General features: G+C 50.2%; 1 protein-coding gene across 1 annotated transcript in view; it reads right to left on the bottom strand.

Annotated features, from left to right (window-relative positions):
- The window catches only part of FAM174B (family with sequence similarity 174 member B), a 30,947-nt gene that overhangs the window by 10,316 nt on the left and 3,071 nt on the right, over positions 1-17,560 (bottom strand). The window contains exon 2 of the mRNA XM_072950724.1: positions 1,790-1,921. Coding sequence (XP_072806825.1) covers positions 1,790-1,921 — 132 coding nt within the window. The remainder of the gene's footprint in view (positions 1-1,789; positions 1,922-17,560) is intronic.

The raw sequence follows: 17,560 nt of genomic DNA, 5'->3' as shown, positions 1-17,560 counted from the left end.
GTTATACATACACATACCTATATATTTTCTCAGATTCTTTTCCATTACAGCTGATTACAAGAAACTGACTATAGTTCCCTATGCTATACAGTAAGTCCTTGTTTATCTATTTCATATACAGTAATGTGTATCTATTAATCCCAAAGTGTGTTTTGATTCTTCTCAAAGGGGGCTGCTCTCTACCTATATACATATAACATATACATATAACAAATACATATAACAAAAATATATAGTACATTTTTGGAGGAATTTTTGAAAGACATTTTTAAAAAAATAGCTTAAAAAGGTGGGTAGGGTATAGCTCAGTGGTAGAGTGCATGCTTAGCATGCATGAGGTCCTGGATTCAATTCCTAGTACCTCCATCAATAATAAACAAACAAACAAATATGTACATACATACATACAAACCTAGCTGCCCCCTCAAAGACATAAAATTGAAAAAAATTTTAAATAGCTAAAAAAACCAGAAAGGCATCCCATGTTCATGGATGGATAGAGTCAACATAGAGGGGCTGATTCTCTTTAAATTGACCTACAGAATCAATGCAGTTCTAATTGAAGTCCCAAACACTGTTTTCCTGACCCTGACAACTCATCTATAGCCAAGAATACCCAATGCTGTGCCAGAAAAGGACAGGTCAGGGGAGGTACAGAAGACCTCCCCTCCCAGGAACAAAAAGCCGTGCGTGATGTTCATCTCACAGGTCCACTTGTTTGCGTCAAACTGTGGCCAGAAATTTGGTCAAACATTCTTCCGGGTGTGTCTGGCAGGGTGGTTGGGCTGAGATTAACTACTGTCTGGGTCAGCCGAGTAAAGCAGATTGCCCTCCCCAGCATGGGTGGGCCTCACCCAGCGCACTGGCGGCCTGCAGAGAACACAAAGTGGACTAGGGAGGAATGCGCCCTCTCGGCCAGACCACGCTCAAGCTGGGACATCAGTCTTCTGTGCTCGCACTGGGACTCACATCGTCGGCTCTCTTGGTTCTCAGGCTCTCAGACTTGGAGCTTTATAATAAATCTCTTTCTGTATGTAGTTACGTCTCCTGTTGGTTCTGTTTCTCCTTAGAACCTTGAGGAGAATCTCTGGATTGGGTCCAGCCCGGATTTGTCTCTCACCTTTGCTGTGGATAACTGAGACCTTGGGCAAGCAATGGCCCCTCTCTGGGCCTCCAAGCCCCCTTCTCTAAGCTACGTTCACCCCCACCTCTTACGCTGAGAATCTCACATATCCGAAGTAGTGCTTCCCAAAAGAGGCCAAAAGCCAAACTACAATCCTGAAGTCACAAAGGCATTCTGACCTTCCTCTAAGCTACCTGACAGAAACACGTGTGCCTTTGGAATTCAGCAATAAACTCCATCCAAGGAGTTACCCCCTCCCCATGCCCTCAGCTACCAACTAAGCAAGGTTGAAAGAGAAGTTTCCATTCACGTGCACAATTAGTGGCACATGCGTGTGCTTAGATTCCCCACAGTCAGCGCATGACAAGCTTGTTGTGTGAAATTCAGCCCTCCTTTCGCTCACATCAAGCTGACTTCTCAAGTGTTCGCATTGGAAAAGAGTTGAGAACAAGCATTTCTCTGCAAGCATTTCCCTGCTGGCTTTCTGGGCATCGTGCATTCCAGGAAGGGATCAGAGCAGCTCCCCCCATAAGCAGAAGGCCCCACGGTCAGACACGCAGCCCAAGAGCAAGAGTACATGCCTGGCTGCTCGGTTTTTTCAAAGGTGAGCTGCCCCACCCTCCCAAGCCACTGAGCCCAGGAGGAAGGCGCTGTCCCGCCCCGTACCTGTATTTGATGTCAAATACTGTGGAGTCCTCATCCTCGTCATCCTCTTCGTTCAGCGGGGCCATTTCCACTCGCTCAGCCGGAGTGGTGATGATGTCATACTTGCGGGTCTTCTTCAACCTCTTCCCCGACCTGGAAAAGGGGAAGCACGTTCCTGAGGAACTGACGATGCCCGCTGGGGTGAGCCACGCTGCTGCCCCCAGCCTGGCTCCCAGGGCATCTGGCAAACACCCCAGCGCCTCCACTTCCGGCCATGGGACTTCGGGCGGGTTCCTGACCTCACCAATCTTCCTGGTCCTCACCCACAAAGCAAAGATGATTACACCTGCCCTGAGCACTGCAGAATCCGGTAATCAAGATGTGTAACACCCAAGTGCAATATTTTTAAAAGGCAAAATTAGTGCAAAGAAAATCCACCATGAGTACAAGATCAAAACATTCAGTGAGGAGGGGGTCCAGCCCTGCCTGTGTGCAGGCATGATCGATGCACCTCGTCCCCTTGTTCCCCAGCCCCCTGGCCCTCATCCCGGCCTCGCTGTGTCAACGGGTCACTGCTCCAAGCACAGGCAGTACAGCCGGGGCCGTATGCACTGCCCCACGGGCCCATCAGGCGGGATTAGAACCCAGGCTTAGCCACTCTCTACCTGTGCTATCATGCGCAAGTCAGGTACTCTCCCTAAGCCTCAATTTCCTCATAAACAAAATGGGATACAAATAGTATCTGCCCCTCATAGGCGAGGGAGGATTAAATGAGATGATGCATTTAACAAGCTTACACACAGCAGACTGTTGGCCAAAATTACCGTTAGTAAAAATAATCAACAAATAGGAGTTAAGTGTGATACAGCCTCTCTTGTATGACAAGGACTTGTAAATATGAGCCAGTATTGTTTCCATCCTGAGGATTTATGAGGATAGGGAGTTACAACACTACACTTTTACCTCTGGGCGGTAGCGGCTCACTAGGGGCCACAAGGAAAGTGCTGAGCAAGCCTTTCGGTCCCCAGCATCAGACCCTCTGCACAGAGGATGCAGGATTTGCCAGGGCGCGGCTGAAAGTTTATGACGCCACCAGGAACAATACTGCTATTATGACTACTGATGCTCTTTGCATTTATCTCTCCACTATCTTGAACTTTTCCCTAACTACCTTGTATTCTCTAATGTCCCTCCTTTTAAAAAAAAAAATTTGAAACTGTCCATGAGAAACCAGCCAAACCCAAAAGAATCATAAATGGGGGCACTGAATTACCATGTGCTCTGAACGTGCTCCCTGCAGACTGCAAGCTGTACCAGGATGGAGACCACATCAAAGGTGCATGCGGGATCTCTCTGTCCTCAGAGCACAGAAACTCTTCAATCAGTTTGCAAAATAATGAAAACAGAGGTTCACCTTCAAGTTTTCTAAGAATTTCTTAGCAACAGCAACTTGCTCTTCTCTTACCTAGTATGATTTACCAAAAACATGATTTATGAAAAGATCATTTACGTAGAGAATATATGTATTTATCCATATCTTTGGCATAAAGGAACTTACACCACTGTAGTACCTGCTCCTTGTGGTTCTTTGGGTGGAGACTTTGGGAGACCAGCTATAAAGGACAGACACCAGTTATATGGAGAAACCAGTTATAAAGCTGGGTGATCCCCCAGCCTCATTACAAATCAATTTACCCTCCCCGCTTTTATCATAGGCACACACACAGAGATGCGTGTGTGCACACACACACACACAGGGGTGGGTGTGAAACTGCATGGATTTCAAACACAATGAAGCACAGTGCAAACATCAAGCCAGGTGGTTAAGAGGTAAGAGGGGCAAAGTGGAGGGACAACAGTACTTGGGGAACAGGCTTTGAGCAGGACTGTCATAAGCTAACCTTATAAACATCACTGGCCCCAGATTCTCACCATCAACAGATTCTTGTTTTCTCTCCACTTCCCCACAAAGGAATAAAATAGATCTTTATGTTCTGCCCTCGATGATTTACAATCCCTGACCAATTCAATCTCCAATATTGGATGGGGGATGTTTAAGCCCATATGCCACCAACAACCCAAGATAAAGCCACAAAGAAAGCCACTCATCCCCAAGAGTAGGGTCCCGCCCTGGATCTACAGACGCACACAACACACCCTTCTCAGGAAGTCCACTTTCTCTGCCCTGACGGTGCACAGCTGTTGGGATGAAGCACCCGGCTTTGCAAAGGAGCTGGACTCGCCCTTCTGTTAACCATGCCAAATGCCAGGGCTGCCCATCCCCAGCACACATTTGAATGAGCACCTGGAATGCGAGAATAGGAGACGTCCTATGAACCCGAGGGCTTGAGAAAGCTCTTGTAGGTGTCCAAAGAGACTGGCGCCCAGATGGTTTCTGGCTGAAGAGTCACAATTGTTTGCAACTGTTTTTCAAATACCATGAGGCCTGGAAAATGCAAAATCTGATTGGAAAATCTCATTCTGCACTTGGAACTTGAAACCTCGCTCAGTCATTGGCCCTTGAGCAGGACTGACTGCTGACGCTGGGAGAAGGTTCTGGAAGGCACTGACTTCAGCCCTCCTTCAGAGGAGTGGATGCTCATCACCCATCAAACCACCTTCCTTCTTCCTGATTGCTTATGGAGTCTCATGGTGAGAAAATTAACTGATTGAAATTAAAATAAGATCCTTGAACACTTACCTGTGGGAGAAGCTGGAACACAACCCAGCCTCTAGAACATCACAGCCGACCTGCTTTAATGCCAGTCATCCCAACCATGTCACCTCAGGAAATAATTTTAAACTCCAAGATTCCACCAAAGGTGTGATGGTTAATTTTAGGTGTCGACTTGACTGGACCATGAAGTACCCAGACATCTGGTCAAGCATTATGTCTGGATGTGTCTGTGAGAGTGTTTCTGGATAAGACTAACAACGGAATGTAGACTGAGTAAAGCAGAGTGTCATCTCCAGTGCAGGTGGGCCTCACCCAATCAGTTGAAGGCCAGAATAGAACAGAAAGACTGACCTCCCACAAGCAAAAGAGAATGCTTCCTGCCCGACTGCTTTTGATTTGGGGCATCATTCTTTTTTTTTTTTTGTTTAACTCCTGCCTTCAAACTCGGACTGAAATCTTAGCTCCTCTTGGACCTCTAGCCTGCTGGCCATGGGACTGGAACTTACACCACTGGTTCTCCTGGGTCTCCAGCTTGCCCACACACCCTGCAGCACTTGGGACTTTTCAACCTCCACAATCACGTGAACCAATTATAATACACACACACGCACACGCACACCCTGTGGGTTCCACTGCTCTGCACAACACTGCCTAATCCAAAAGGCAATTAGCAAGAACCCTCATGCATGCACCAAACGCCAGCTCTGACGCAGTGAGCTGAAGAAATTACAGTGCAAACAGTCAGCTCTCTGAGACACAACCCCCCTCACAGAAAAGGAGTAACTTCTGCTGTTTCTCTACCAGGCGTGTTCATAAGGGAAAACCAGGACTTGTGCAAAGCTGAAAGAGACTTAGGCTCGTCCGTGGCAGAAGCTGACTGGCCGTGTTGATCGGCGCCCCGTGGGCTGGCGGGCAGGAGGAGACCCACAACGTATGATTGGAGTCGGGTGGGGTGGGATGCGGGGGACTCACATATTTCTCACATAAAAAGGTGAGCTCTTCCTTTACTAGTTGTGTGCAAGTCAGAAGCAGGAAATGTATGACCAGGGTCGATCAGCATTTCCCGGAGACCCTCAGATTCCTGAGCCTCACCGTCCTGGGGTCAGAGAACGGGCCTTCCTGCCTCGGGGATGGAGATGTGAGAAAAGGGGAAAACAGACTTGCTCAAAGCCCAGATAACCTCACCGAGTCCTGCTGTCTCTTCTGCGTGTGGATGTTCTAACACATCTTTTCTGACCAGTAATAGTCTGCAAGAGCTGAGCTCCTCCTGGATGCCAATCAAGCAATTTACACGTACGACTGCATACAAACCGTATAAATCACCCTATAAGGCAGTGCTGTTACCTCTGTGTTACCGAAGAGGAAACTGAGGCTCAAAGAGGCTGACATCCCCACGGCCAAGGACCACAGGCTGCCCCGCGCACGAACCTCCCCAGGGGTCACTTCGTTGCCCGCCAAGAGGCAAGGTGCCAGCTCCTCACTCACTCCCACTGCAAGCCCCACGCTCTGCCACCAGACTCTGCTCCCACTTGACTTTAACATTAAGAAAGTCTTTGCTTTCATTATAAGTTTCCTGGAACATGTCGCCTAACACAGCTCATGTGTTCCTAATTCATACTTACATATGGGCATACTTCTCATAAGGCACCTTTCTCATGGTGACTGCCTCGGGACAAGTGTTGGTCTAGAGCAGGCCAGCATCCATCTACTGCCTCTTTTGGGCATCTATATCCTCAGTGAACCCCCCTCCACCCTGGTCCCTGTGGGTGAGGAGGCCTGACCACTGGCCACACCCCCAGTTCCAGGAGGCACTTAAGCCTGAGTCAATCCATGTATTGCAACCTTCAGGCCACAGCTGGGTGGCTGGGGTGGGGGAGGTAACTAATGGGAGCCAGTGACCTTTGCTAGGAGGGCAGAAAGAGGGGCAGTAAATCACGCAGGGGAGAGTTGCCTTGCCACCTTCTAGAAGCGGAAAATAGAGCCAAGATGGTAGAGGACAGGCTGGAGGGAGAGAGACCCAGTTCCAAATCTGCTATGAAGCCAGCCCTCCTTGACTGCAACAACACTGTCACCAAAGCCAGTCTGGGCAGGGTGTTCTGTCACACACACATACACACACGCGCGCGCGGAAGAATCCTGTCACAGGGTCTCGGAGGAACGACGGCATCCCTGTAATCAGAAACACCATCTTGGGATTTTCCCAAATTTTAATCACAAACCTTCCACGTGTAAGTCTAATTTTCCCATTTTGCCAAACCATTTAAATCCCGAGGACTCGTCCCTGTTTCTGCTTCTAGAAACAAAGAACCATATATACTCAGTGCCTCAGTGACAGTGTCGTGAGAGTGTCTGCTCAGGGCTACCTGTAAACAGGTTTTCCAAGAAGACAGACATCCTGGTGACTCTTGCCACAGGGCTGTTCATGAGCCCCCCGGGCCTGAGGGAAAGGCCGAGGGCTATGCGGCCACGGAGGCTGAAGTCGCCTGAGTCTCCCCAGGAGGCAGTGGGTCAGCCCCAGGGACACAGCTTGAGAAGCAGCACCTGGCTTTAGACAGAGCCCGGGTTTAGGGTCAGCCTGGGGTTGCAGCTCAAAATTCTTTCACCCTGAAATGCAATCCTAAAGCCAGATGGTTTGTTTACCCGGTATTTCTACTTCCAGATCTGCTCCTTTGCCTACCCAGGGGGTGGATGGAGGCAGCAGGCAGGAGGGCAGCTTGCCAAAACTGTCACAGTGCCCCCCGGCCAAGGAGGAGATTCAGGGACAGGAAGGGAAAAGATGTGGCTGGCCCACCCTCAACAGTCAGCCCCTGTGCTACACTTTTTCTTTGCTGGTACAAGATCCCACCAAGCCAGGCGGCTTCCAGGAAGAGATGGCAAATGATGGTTTTAAGTAGATGCCCACATGGTGCTTCGCAAGGCCCAGCAAGACCGGAGAAGGTCGACAAGAGAAAAAGGAGCCTTCCACTGGAGCCGAGACACACAATGCTAACAAGACAGAGCAGCAGCTCAAAATTCTTTCACTATGAAATGTAATCCTAAAGCTAGAGGGTTTGTTTACTCAAAGGCCCTCTGCAGCAGGTCAGAAACGGGTTTCCCAGTGCGCCCCGGTGCACAGCTCAGGGAGACACGAAGGCTGGGGAGCAGGACGTGGAGCCCAGAGGACCCACTTGGAGAGAGGCCTGCCCTCCCCGCCCTCCTCCGCAGAGGGACACACAACAACACAAACCCGGACGGGTCAGTCTGATGTCAGAAGTTCAGTGTGAGGATGCACTGGTCAGATCCATAGGCCGCCGTTCAGACATGAGATTCTGATCTCAGCCCTGCAATTTCTCTGTCTGTGAGCCTCGGAGCAGGTCACTCACCCTGAACATGAATTCTGTATCCGCGTCTCCTGCCTGCCAGGTGCGGCTGGGGTGCCAGTGGCAGATCTCACGGTTTCTCCCTGCCCCACCGCTGCAAGGGGCCACAGCGTTCCTGCTCCCCGACCAGGCCTCCCAGGACACCTCAGACAGGCCAGGTTCCCCCTTCTTCAGACTCCCGTGATCTCTGTTCACAGGCTTCGCGTGACTGTGAAACACGGGTGGCCCTCCTGTATCATGGCTCCACTGGGGTGTCGGTGACAGCAGCCAGCACCGTGGGCAGCCCTCAGTGCCAGGCACTGCAGTCTCACGGCAGCCCCAGCCCGTGAGGCTTCGTGAGTCAAGGACACAGAAGCCAGGAGGCGCTGAGGGACCACGTGGACTCCCAGCCGAGTCCACCTCACTCCAGAACCCGGGCTCTTCACACCCCAACAAGAGGGCAGGACACCCGCCTCAGACACCTGCTCGCCCCACACCCTCGGAGTGGACACTCACTGGGTCCCTCTCAGGCCGCTAGAAGTCCAACTACAGGTCATCCTGGTTGCCAGCCACCTCCTGCCACCACCAAAAGCAACCAAGAGAAGACTGCGCCCACAGAAGGCGGGCACGCCGGGCTCCGGGTGGGCAAGTTTCACCCTCCAGTCAGGCCAAGCCTCCTACATCAGTGTACAAGATGAACGATATCCAACATAACACCAGTCGATTTTTTGCTGGGGAATCTAGACAAGGTGATTCCAAAGTTCAAAGAAGAGAAGGGCAGAAAGAACAGCCAGGAAAATTCTGGGGAGGAGGACTGATAAGGAGAAACTGACCCCACATGGGGTTTACCCGAGCCTGGGGCGGGGAGGGAGTAGGCAGTGGCTAACAGTGGGTTCTGGTGTCTTTCTGGAGTGACGAGAAACTTCTATCCTTGGTGAGGTGATGGCGCACAATTCTGTGAAAGCACTAAAAACCATGAGTGGGACACTCCAAATGGACAGATTGCACGGTATGTGAATTATATCTTACAAAGCTGTCATGAAAAACAGGGAAAGATTTGTAGATATATTTATATAGGTATGTGTCTATATCACATTTGTTTCTCCGCTTATAAAGTCTCTCTGGAAAGAGTCACAAGAAATTGACAGCATCTGGGGAAGGAAGCTGGGTGGCCAAGGGACAGGGGTAAGAAGGCGGCTGTTCACGACACGCTGGCTCCTCAAATTTCAAACCATGTGAATATATAAGCTACTTTTAAAACAGTAATAAACAAGTAAATACATAAATAAAATTCAAAGGTCATAAGATAACATTCTAAACGGACCAAGTGTGTCAGGCCTGCCTCTCGGGCAGGAGACCCTCCTCCGGGAGAGGTCCAGGGGTGCCTCTGCTCCACCCAGAGGCTGCCGGTCGCCTCCTGCTCACCTGGTGACTTCAGGAGCCAAACCCAGCACCTCAGGCATTCCCTCCACTCTAGCTGTTTTCTCTTTGAAGCTCACTAACATAGCTCAAGGACCAGCTTTCTGCTGAAACCACACCACTCATCCCACAGGGCACGTTACCTTTGACATTTAGAAAATTAAGTAGACGAAAATGGAATGTGGAGGGGAGAGGCCGAATCACGCAGCTGCTGGGAGGCAGATGCCGTGGCTTTATGTCCAGACAAAGCCTCCACTCTGAGGACAGAGGCCTCCCCTGTTTTTATCCTCTGATCTTTATGGAGCATCTTCTTCCTTAGAGCATGACATACTCGAGCCTTCCCTAGAAAACCAAGCAAAGCTGGAGAAAGAACATGACCCACAAAACCCACTTTCCAGCCCTACCAGGTAGGGAAGCAGGTGCCCAAGAGGCAGTGACAACAGCGCTGTGTCCCCCGAGAAGGAGCAATGACCTGAGATTGGCCCCGGGCTCAGAGGCAAACCCAAGGCCGGTGACCAGGGAACAATTCCCAAGAACCAGCCTCCTCCCTTTCCTGCCTTGGCACGGCTCCTGCACTCCCCTCATCACCTTCCTTCCAAAGCAACTTAAACAAGCCCAGTGCCATTGGAATCTGAATCGCATCTCACTCTGCTCCAGGTGAGCAACTTGAGACTCAGTTACACGAGACAAAAGCATTTTCCTCCAGCGCAGCAAGAGCTTCAAGATCTCAGGCAGCCCTGCTCGAACAGGGCTCCGGCCAAGCCCTCCTGGATACAGGTGCTCGAGACCCACCCAGGTATGTCAGAGCAGGCAGATAACCAGGTATGAGAAGAGAAAGGGGGACGCTGGGCAAAAAGGAGGGGCATGGGGCCAAATGCAGGAAACCCTACATCATGTAAACACCAGGGGTCCCTGTGCAAGAAAGAAAATCAGGACCCTCCAGGCTGATAAGTGGTCACACATTTTGAGGTCACAAGCAGCCTAGGGGCCAACAAAGGAAGGTGGGAAGAGGCAGGAATCTCCAGTGCCCTAGCGTAACCTCTTGCTCATTATGCCCTCATTTCAATAAAATTAGCCTTGCAGATCAGAAGCACCCATCATGCGCCGATGCCATGACACTTCTGACCCAGACTAAACAAGGACAAAAATCCCTCCTCCCTTCAGGAAGGTGGAGTTGGGGTGAAAATCAGGAAACATGACCCCAAACCCTTTCCTCCCCAATGAATATTCCACCCATTTTCACACTTTATGTAACCAGCTTGTCAAAGAAACTCGGCGCCGCTGCTCACCTGAGCCTGCCCGCTCTCCATCCCTTAATACATCCCCACTTTACTTTCTTAACCTCTGTGCCTCATCTTGTGAATTCTTTCTGCAGCGAGACAAGAGCCTAATGTCCGGTAACAGGGACACGGGCTGCGGCACCTGCCCCCTGCCCCGGGGGCTGCCCCTCCCCAGCGGGCCGGGCCCTCTGCTCCAGGACCAGCACCCAGGCAAGCGCAGTGACTCGAAGCACCACATCAGAACTCAAATGCCCGAGAGCCCACAGGCACGGGAAACCAGGGAAGCGAGCCTGGTGCGACGTGGACATGAGAGCAAACCTGGTCACCAACAGCACCCAAAGCTGTGACTTCGGGTCAGGAAGACACGGCACTCACACACCCAGACGAGGTGGGACGGCGGCCACCCCGCTCCCACCCGTGACTCCCACTCATTGCACAGGCCTGCGCTTCCCAAGTCCTGTCTGTTGAGAAAAGTAGATCCGGACTTTGATGGGAAGACTCCCAGTTTAAAGTGTTCTCAGCTATCTCAGTTGTTAAAAACACTGCAGATCAAAACAAAACAAAACAAACAAGCAAGCAAACACATCCGTGGGCCTTCAGTCTGCAACCTGTTTCCTGGCCATGGTTTATTTGGTCATGGATGCCAAGCATGAGTGACACTGAATAATTCAGCTAAAGCCATGAGCCTAGAGAGATGGAATGACACACGGTCAACCGAGGTCTTCCTTCCACCTGTTCACCAGCAGTTCAGCCACGATTAGAGGGTGCTGGTCGTTATCTATACAACCAAGCTGCTCCTCTCCCCTCCTGGGGACCGTCCCCTCCAGATTAACAAAGTGAAACCATCGTTGACTGAGCCCAAAGCTGGAACCCAGCACCCAACACATCATGCTCCGGGTTTACACTTCACATAGGATCACACAACACCGGCCCGACAACCCCAACCAGCTCCATTACAGGTCAGGGTTCCTCTTCATAACACTACACGGCTATGCCTCCATCCGCTCCCCACCCTTGTTTCTCCTTCCTTCCCTCAGTCCCCGAGGGTCAGATCCAACCCTCATTCCTCCAAGACAGAAATAAGCACAACCCAGGGTTGACCTGTTTAGGGAGCCCCGTGAGATACGGCAACAGCACATACCCCCAGACCTGTTCCTCCAGCTCCCAAGTGTGTTTGCAGAGGGTTGGGCCCACTTCACCTGTAATGTGCGGTGTCAGGAGAGGGAAGCCAGGCTGAAAGCGAGGCAGGAAGCCTCTAGGGACAGCTCCGCCAGTTCAAGGGCAGCAACAAGATGACCCAGAGGGACTCAACCACAGCCTGGAAGTTCTGGAGTCACTGTGCTTTGGGACACACGTCACAAGTGACCCTTTCAGCATCTACTTGTCCCTGCCACGTGGTAGGGGAGGCAGGAACATCAGTCCTTGCCACCACCACCCCCACTTCAGGGACGGTCACTTCTCAACAGGACTCCCCACCTCTCCACCTCAAGCCAAGATGTCCAGCCGCATGGTTGGCGCTTCTGTGAGCAAGTCGCACCTGTATGTCACCCTCTCTCTCACCAAGCCTTCTCCCCTGCCGGACCATCCCCTTCCCCACACCCGCCTCTCCAGGCCCTTCAGTCATCCTGACACTTTCCTCCTCCTCCTCCTCCTCCTCCTCCTCCTCCGCCTCCACTCGAACCTCCTGCCCTCCCTATTGGTCCTTCCACCGGTCTCTCCCAACGCCCACTGCGTTACCCCAGGCAGCCACATCACTATCCCCCCATTCACTCTGCAAATACGTATTAAGCACCTAAAAGGGGTCAGGATGACTAAAGCAGCCCTGTCATGATTTCACTCCTGTATTCAAACCCTCCCTTTGCTCCTCTGACCCACTACAAATCCCAAAGTCCCCTGGCTGGAACTCCTGTCTTCCAAAATGCCATGGAGGCAACAGAAAATGGCGTGGGGTGAGGGAGGGGTGGATGGCAGATGGTAGATCAGAAATCAGACACCTGCCCTTCACCAGCCACAAGGCACGTCATTACTCTGCACCTTGACTGACTCATCTGTACAATGGGATTCCGACAGTGCACTTGTCACAGGGGATGAACAAACACGTACAAAATGCTCAGCACAGAGTCGGGTACACAGTGAGGGCTTTGCAAAAATTAGTTGCTATTATTATTGTTGTTGTCATCATGATTTCCACGTGCCTGTGTTCACAAACCCTCCCCACAGCAAACCCTGCGTGGCCAGCTGGTCCTGGGAGAAACTCCTCCTCCCACTCCAGCAGGTCCCAGTCCTCCTCCTCCTCCCCCCGGGCCTTCCCTGACCACTCTGTCTCCTGCCAAAGTCCTCCTTTGTGGCTTATCGAGTGCTGCTTTCGATACACGACTCCCCTGCAGAATTGGCCATGTTCCCCACGGCACCCTCGGGGCTCCCAGTGGGTCTCACTACATACACTGGGAAGACCACTCCGTCCACGCTCCTCACCACGGCCCCCTCCTCTGCTCCTCACCTGCCAGTGAGAGAGGGCTGCCTGCTCCCTGTGCCCTCAGGAAAATAAATATCAACTCTGGGCTCCTGGCAGATCGCCTTAGATTAAGTACAGGTTTTTAAAGTGAAACCATGACAACATGTTCTAATTCACGGCCCCAGGATTTCCCTTTGCGAAGAGTTAGAACCAAAACACCAGTGGTAAAACTAAAATTCCAAACACCACCCACAAAGCCTTCTCTGCTAAATCTGGGAGAGTTTCCCTCCTGGGCACTGGAGACTCCCACCTGACCCTAGATGTGAATCAAAGCCCCAAGACGCAGTGGCCTCCACCTCACCCTAGAAGGGCCTGTGTTTGCAAAGCTCCCAGACACAACGAGTATGTGGGCATGAGAGGTTATAGGCAAAGCCAGATAAGCCAGAGGGCTCGGGGTTCAATTAAAGAGGGATTTCCCTCCCTCTGCAATTTAATAGAAGGAATCGGGGCAGATCCCAGGTCCCATAGGTCTGTTCATAAGGGCAGTCATGAGGCATCGGGGGAATTCAGTAGTGGGGGGTCCTGCATGGGGCCCTACGTGCCCAGGGAGGCTCACGCGGGCTGAAGACGCACCAATTCCATTTTTTAAAGACTCAGAAGCAGCTGCACCTGCCTGATGATCTTGGCCATATGGCTGTAGCCTTATTTACAGGCAGAAGCAAGACCCAGAAAAGTTGGGTGTAAATTACATCTGTTTTCAAGATTGTTTTTTAAAATACAAGAGGACACTTTTGGATGCTTAAAGGGGAGACAGGCACTCGAGAGACCCGATCTCATTCTAAACATCCCAACAGCCCTCGGAAGCTGGTACTTTAATTAGTGCTGGGAAGCAGATGCCCAGAAAGGTTCAGTAACTGCTCACATCAGACAACCAGCAGGCTCCCACCTGCACTACTGACATCTGGGGCTGGGTCATTCTTTGCTGAGGGGTCTGTCCTGGGCACTGCAGGATGCCCGGCAGCATCTCTGGCCTCTACGCACAAGATGCCAGTAGCATCCCCCATCCCAAGTCATGACAAATAAAAACACCTCCAGAAGTTGCCAAGTGACCCCAAAGCGGGCAGAATCCACCCCCTAGGAAAGAACACTTGAGGGATCCTATTCCTCCCGTGTGCCGTGACTTCTCTTTTAAGTTGGTGGAGAACTGAATCAAGAGCACGCTCTTTACTCTCCTTTTTTATCTAGATTTTTGCTGGGTTAGATTTATTTAACACTCTTTCTTCACTGTGGTATATAAAATCAAACACCCATGGGAATTGGGTGAAAGTACCAACTTCCAATAAGACCAGTAAATCCTGGGGATGGAATGGGCAGCGTGACTGTATCACTGCTGTGTGATACATAGGAAAGATGCTAAGAGAGTAGACTGCAAAAGTTCTCATCATGAGGGAAAAAAATGACTTTTTTCCTTTTGCTTGGCATCTATGTGAGATGATGGATATCAACTACACTTATTGTGGTAATCATATCACAATATGTGTTAAGTCCAGTCATTACACCGTCCACGTTAAAAACTTACACAGGGCTGCGTGTCAGTTTTATCTTAGTAAAACGGGTAAACAAAGAAAAAAGAAAATCCACTTGAAAAATAAAAATGAGGATAAATGTGTTTCACTTCTATAGCTTTTCCCCCAATTCAGAACCTTGGTCAAACAATCACAAATGACCTCGTGGGGCAACACAAGTGCCACAATCTCAAAGTCAGAAAAAAGGGGCTCAGCTTTCTAACCAGGGCTCTGCCCAAAGCTCCAATTGACTAAAATAATATTGATATATTAATGAGCAATCACAAAAAACGTTTCAGAACACTTGCCCCAAACCGTGAAAGTACCAAGCTTCTATATTTTCTCTTCAATAACTTTCATTCTTAGTACAAATGTGAATACACAGACAATGGGAAACCTCGGAGTCCAGGATAAGCAGGGAAGTTTTTGCTCCTTTTCAAAGACATGGCTTAGTAATTAACTAAGCATCCTCGGGTCCAGAGTCTTCAGGACATGGCGGTGGGCACCTTTGCCACTGATCCAAGAATGATAATGTCCGATCACCTAGAATTCATCTTCCTCCTCCTCCCCCAGGAAGCACCAAGACCAACCCTCCTTTCAGATAAGAGGCTTTTACACAGCTTTTGAAAGAAGCAGCTGGGCATGCAGCCAAGAGAGATCTGGGAGAAATGTGGCCTGGGCAGTTAGGCTGGGAGATTTGCCAGGATGGGGAACAGCTCCCCAGGAGTAAAGGAAAGCTGTAGTTTCAGGTGGGAGTTTCCGAATTGCCTTCACCTTGTTCATGAGACACCAGAGAGCAAAGTCAGACTCCCCACAGATCTCAAGGGGTAAAGTCAGACCTCAGAGAGCACATGGGACAGAAGATACTGAGAACAACAGCCACTGGCTTACACGTGTCATCCCTGAATCCATACAACCCCGTGAGGTGCTTCCCAACATCCAAAAACTGGAGGACGCGCAGTTTTCTACTTCCTAAACACAGCTTCTGTGTTCGTTCCCTTCCAGCTCTCACAAACACGTCCAGCAACAGACCCCAGCGGGGACAGCCCTATTGGGAGCTGGGCAGAATGGCGCACACACACACACATGCACACGCGCACACACACATGCATGAAGGTACCCTCGCTAGTGGGCACTCTGCCTCCAAACTGCCTTTCCCTCCTTCCAATTTTGTCTGCAGTCCTAAAATAGTTTTCCTTAATCATTAAAATACATGAGAAAGCTGTAAATGATTCCGCAGATGGGGACATCAGATAGATTAATAAGTCTGGGAAGAGACAGCTGCTCAACTTCAGTAGGAACTGGAGGTCAGCAAAAGCAAGCAAAGAGATACTCAGCTATACCCATCTGGTTAGAAAACGTTAGAAAGTCAGATAATGCTAAGTGTCAGATACGATGGGAGGAGCTGAGAACACACAGGCACTGCCGATGAGGGGACAAACCGGTACGAACTCAAGGAAGCCAAGTATGAGCACCCCTGGGACCTAAACATCCCACCCGTAGGTGTGCACCCCAGACGCTCTTGTACAGGTCCTCGGGAAGGCACGTCTAAGGATGCAGCAAGGACCTGAGAGTACCGACAGGGAAAGAGAAACTGAAAAAATGTCCATTGTAAGGCAATTCAGACAATGTAGAAATACATCATGAATAATGAGTAAGTACCAATAAATAAATAAGAATCACCCACAGTCACACATGTGCACACACAAAAAAACTGCTTTGCACATTCATATATAGAGATACATGTAATTTATTGAAATGAGTTGACGCTACACATAACTGTTTTGTAACCTGTTCCACTCAACAACATATAATCAGTACCAACATCATCACTTTTCAACAAAAAATTTTTAATGGAGGTACCAGGGATTGAACCTGGGACCTTATACATGCTAAGCACACACTCTACCACTGAGCTATGCACACCCCACCACCACCATCATCATTTTTACCAGCTGCACAGTACTGCACCATCAGGATGACCGTAATGTATTTAACCAATGCCCGATTGTTGGATCGTGAGGTTATTTAAACCTTTTCACTATCAAACAGAACCGCTCTGGACTTCACTGCTCATGCATCTTTGCTTCCTCTTCTACTGCATAAAGTCAGAAGCAAAGAATAGGTATCGCAGTGAAAAATGTGTATGCCTTAGAAATGGAGTTGCTTATCAAAGGTATATATATTTTTTTCACCACTATACACATTCTTTGCTCCTCATTTGAACAGTTTCCTAGCATCCACATTTTTTCTGCTGTCTGGCAAAGTGACTCCTTCAGGGAAAACAGACAACTGGGCAAGCGTTATTAATAAGGAATAACACTTACGACATCCTTCCTCCCTTTCCTTCCTCTCTTCTCTGTATCCATCGTTAAGGAAACAGAGGGCCACTATCCAAATAGGTCCCTACCTCACAGATCCCCAGCGTCAGTCCTACGTCTAGTTAACAAGGACATTTTAAGAAGCATCAGGAAGGTAAAATCCTTAGGAACTCAACATTTATTTGCTCAGGGTATCTTCATTAGATGCCAGCCTGTGCTTGGAGCCCCGGTAGGTGTTAGAGAGACACAAATGACAAAGGACAAGCCCTGCCCTCGGGGAGCCCTCTACCTGGCATGTTCAGCGGCCCTCTTAACTCCAAGTAGAAACTTCAAACCTTGAGTGAGCTCTGGGAGCATTAGGGGAGACGGGGCCTGGCTGGGAGACTTCTCAGAGAACACAGGCGGGCAAACAGCAATGGGCTGGTCAGATAGTCTTGGTGGCAGAGGGGACGCCAGGCAGAGGGTCAGAGTGACATGCAGCGCCAACACCACAGGCTGCCTCTGGAGAATGCCTGCAGGTCCAGCAGGGATGGGGTGATGGGGAGAGTCGAGATGGGGGCTCAAGAGGGAGGCAGGGCCCTGGTCATGAAAAGCTAAGGAGCCTGTAATTGGGAGGGTTGAGTGGGCAGTAAGAGGATGAGACCAGAAGAGGGAAGATGGACGGAGCAGGGACAAGGCTGGTGGCAGGAACGCCATTGTGAAGGAGATGCTGTGGTTCTGGAGACAAGGGAGGGAGG

The sequence above is a fragment of the Vicugna pacos genome, chromosome 27 (assembly GCF_048564905.1).
Source record: "Vicugna pacos chromosome 27, VicPac4, whole genome shotgun sequence".
NCBI classification, from domain to species: Eukaryota; Metazoa; Chordata; class Mammalia; order Artiodactyla; family Camelidae; genus Vicugna; species Vicugna pacos.
The sequence above is the reverse complement of the archived record's forward strand: the minus strand, read 5'-3'. Positions and strand labels throughout refer to the sequence as shown.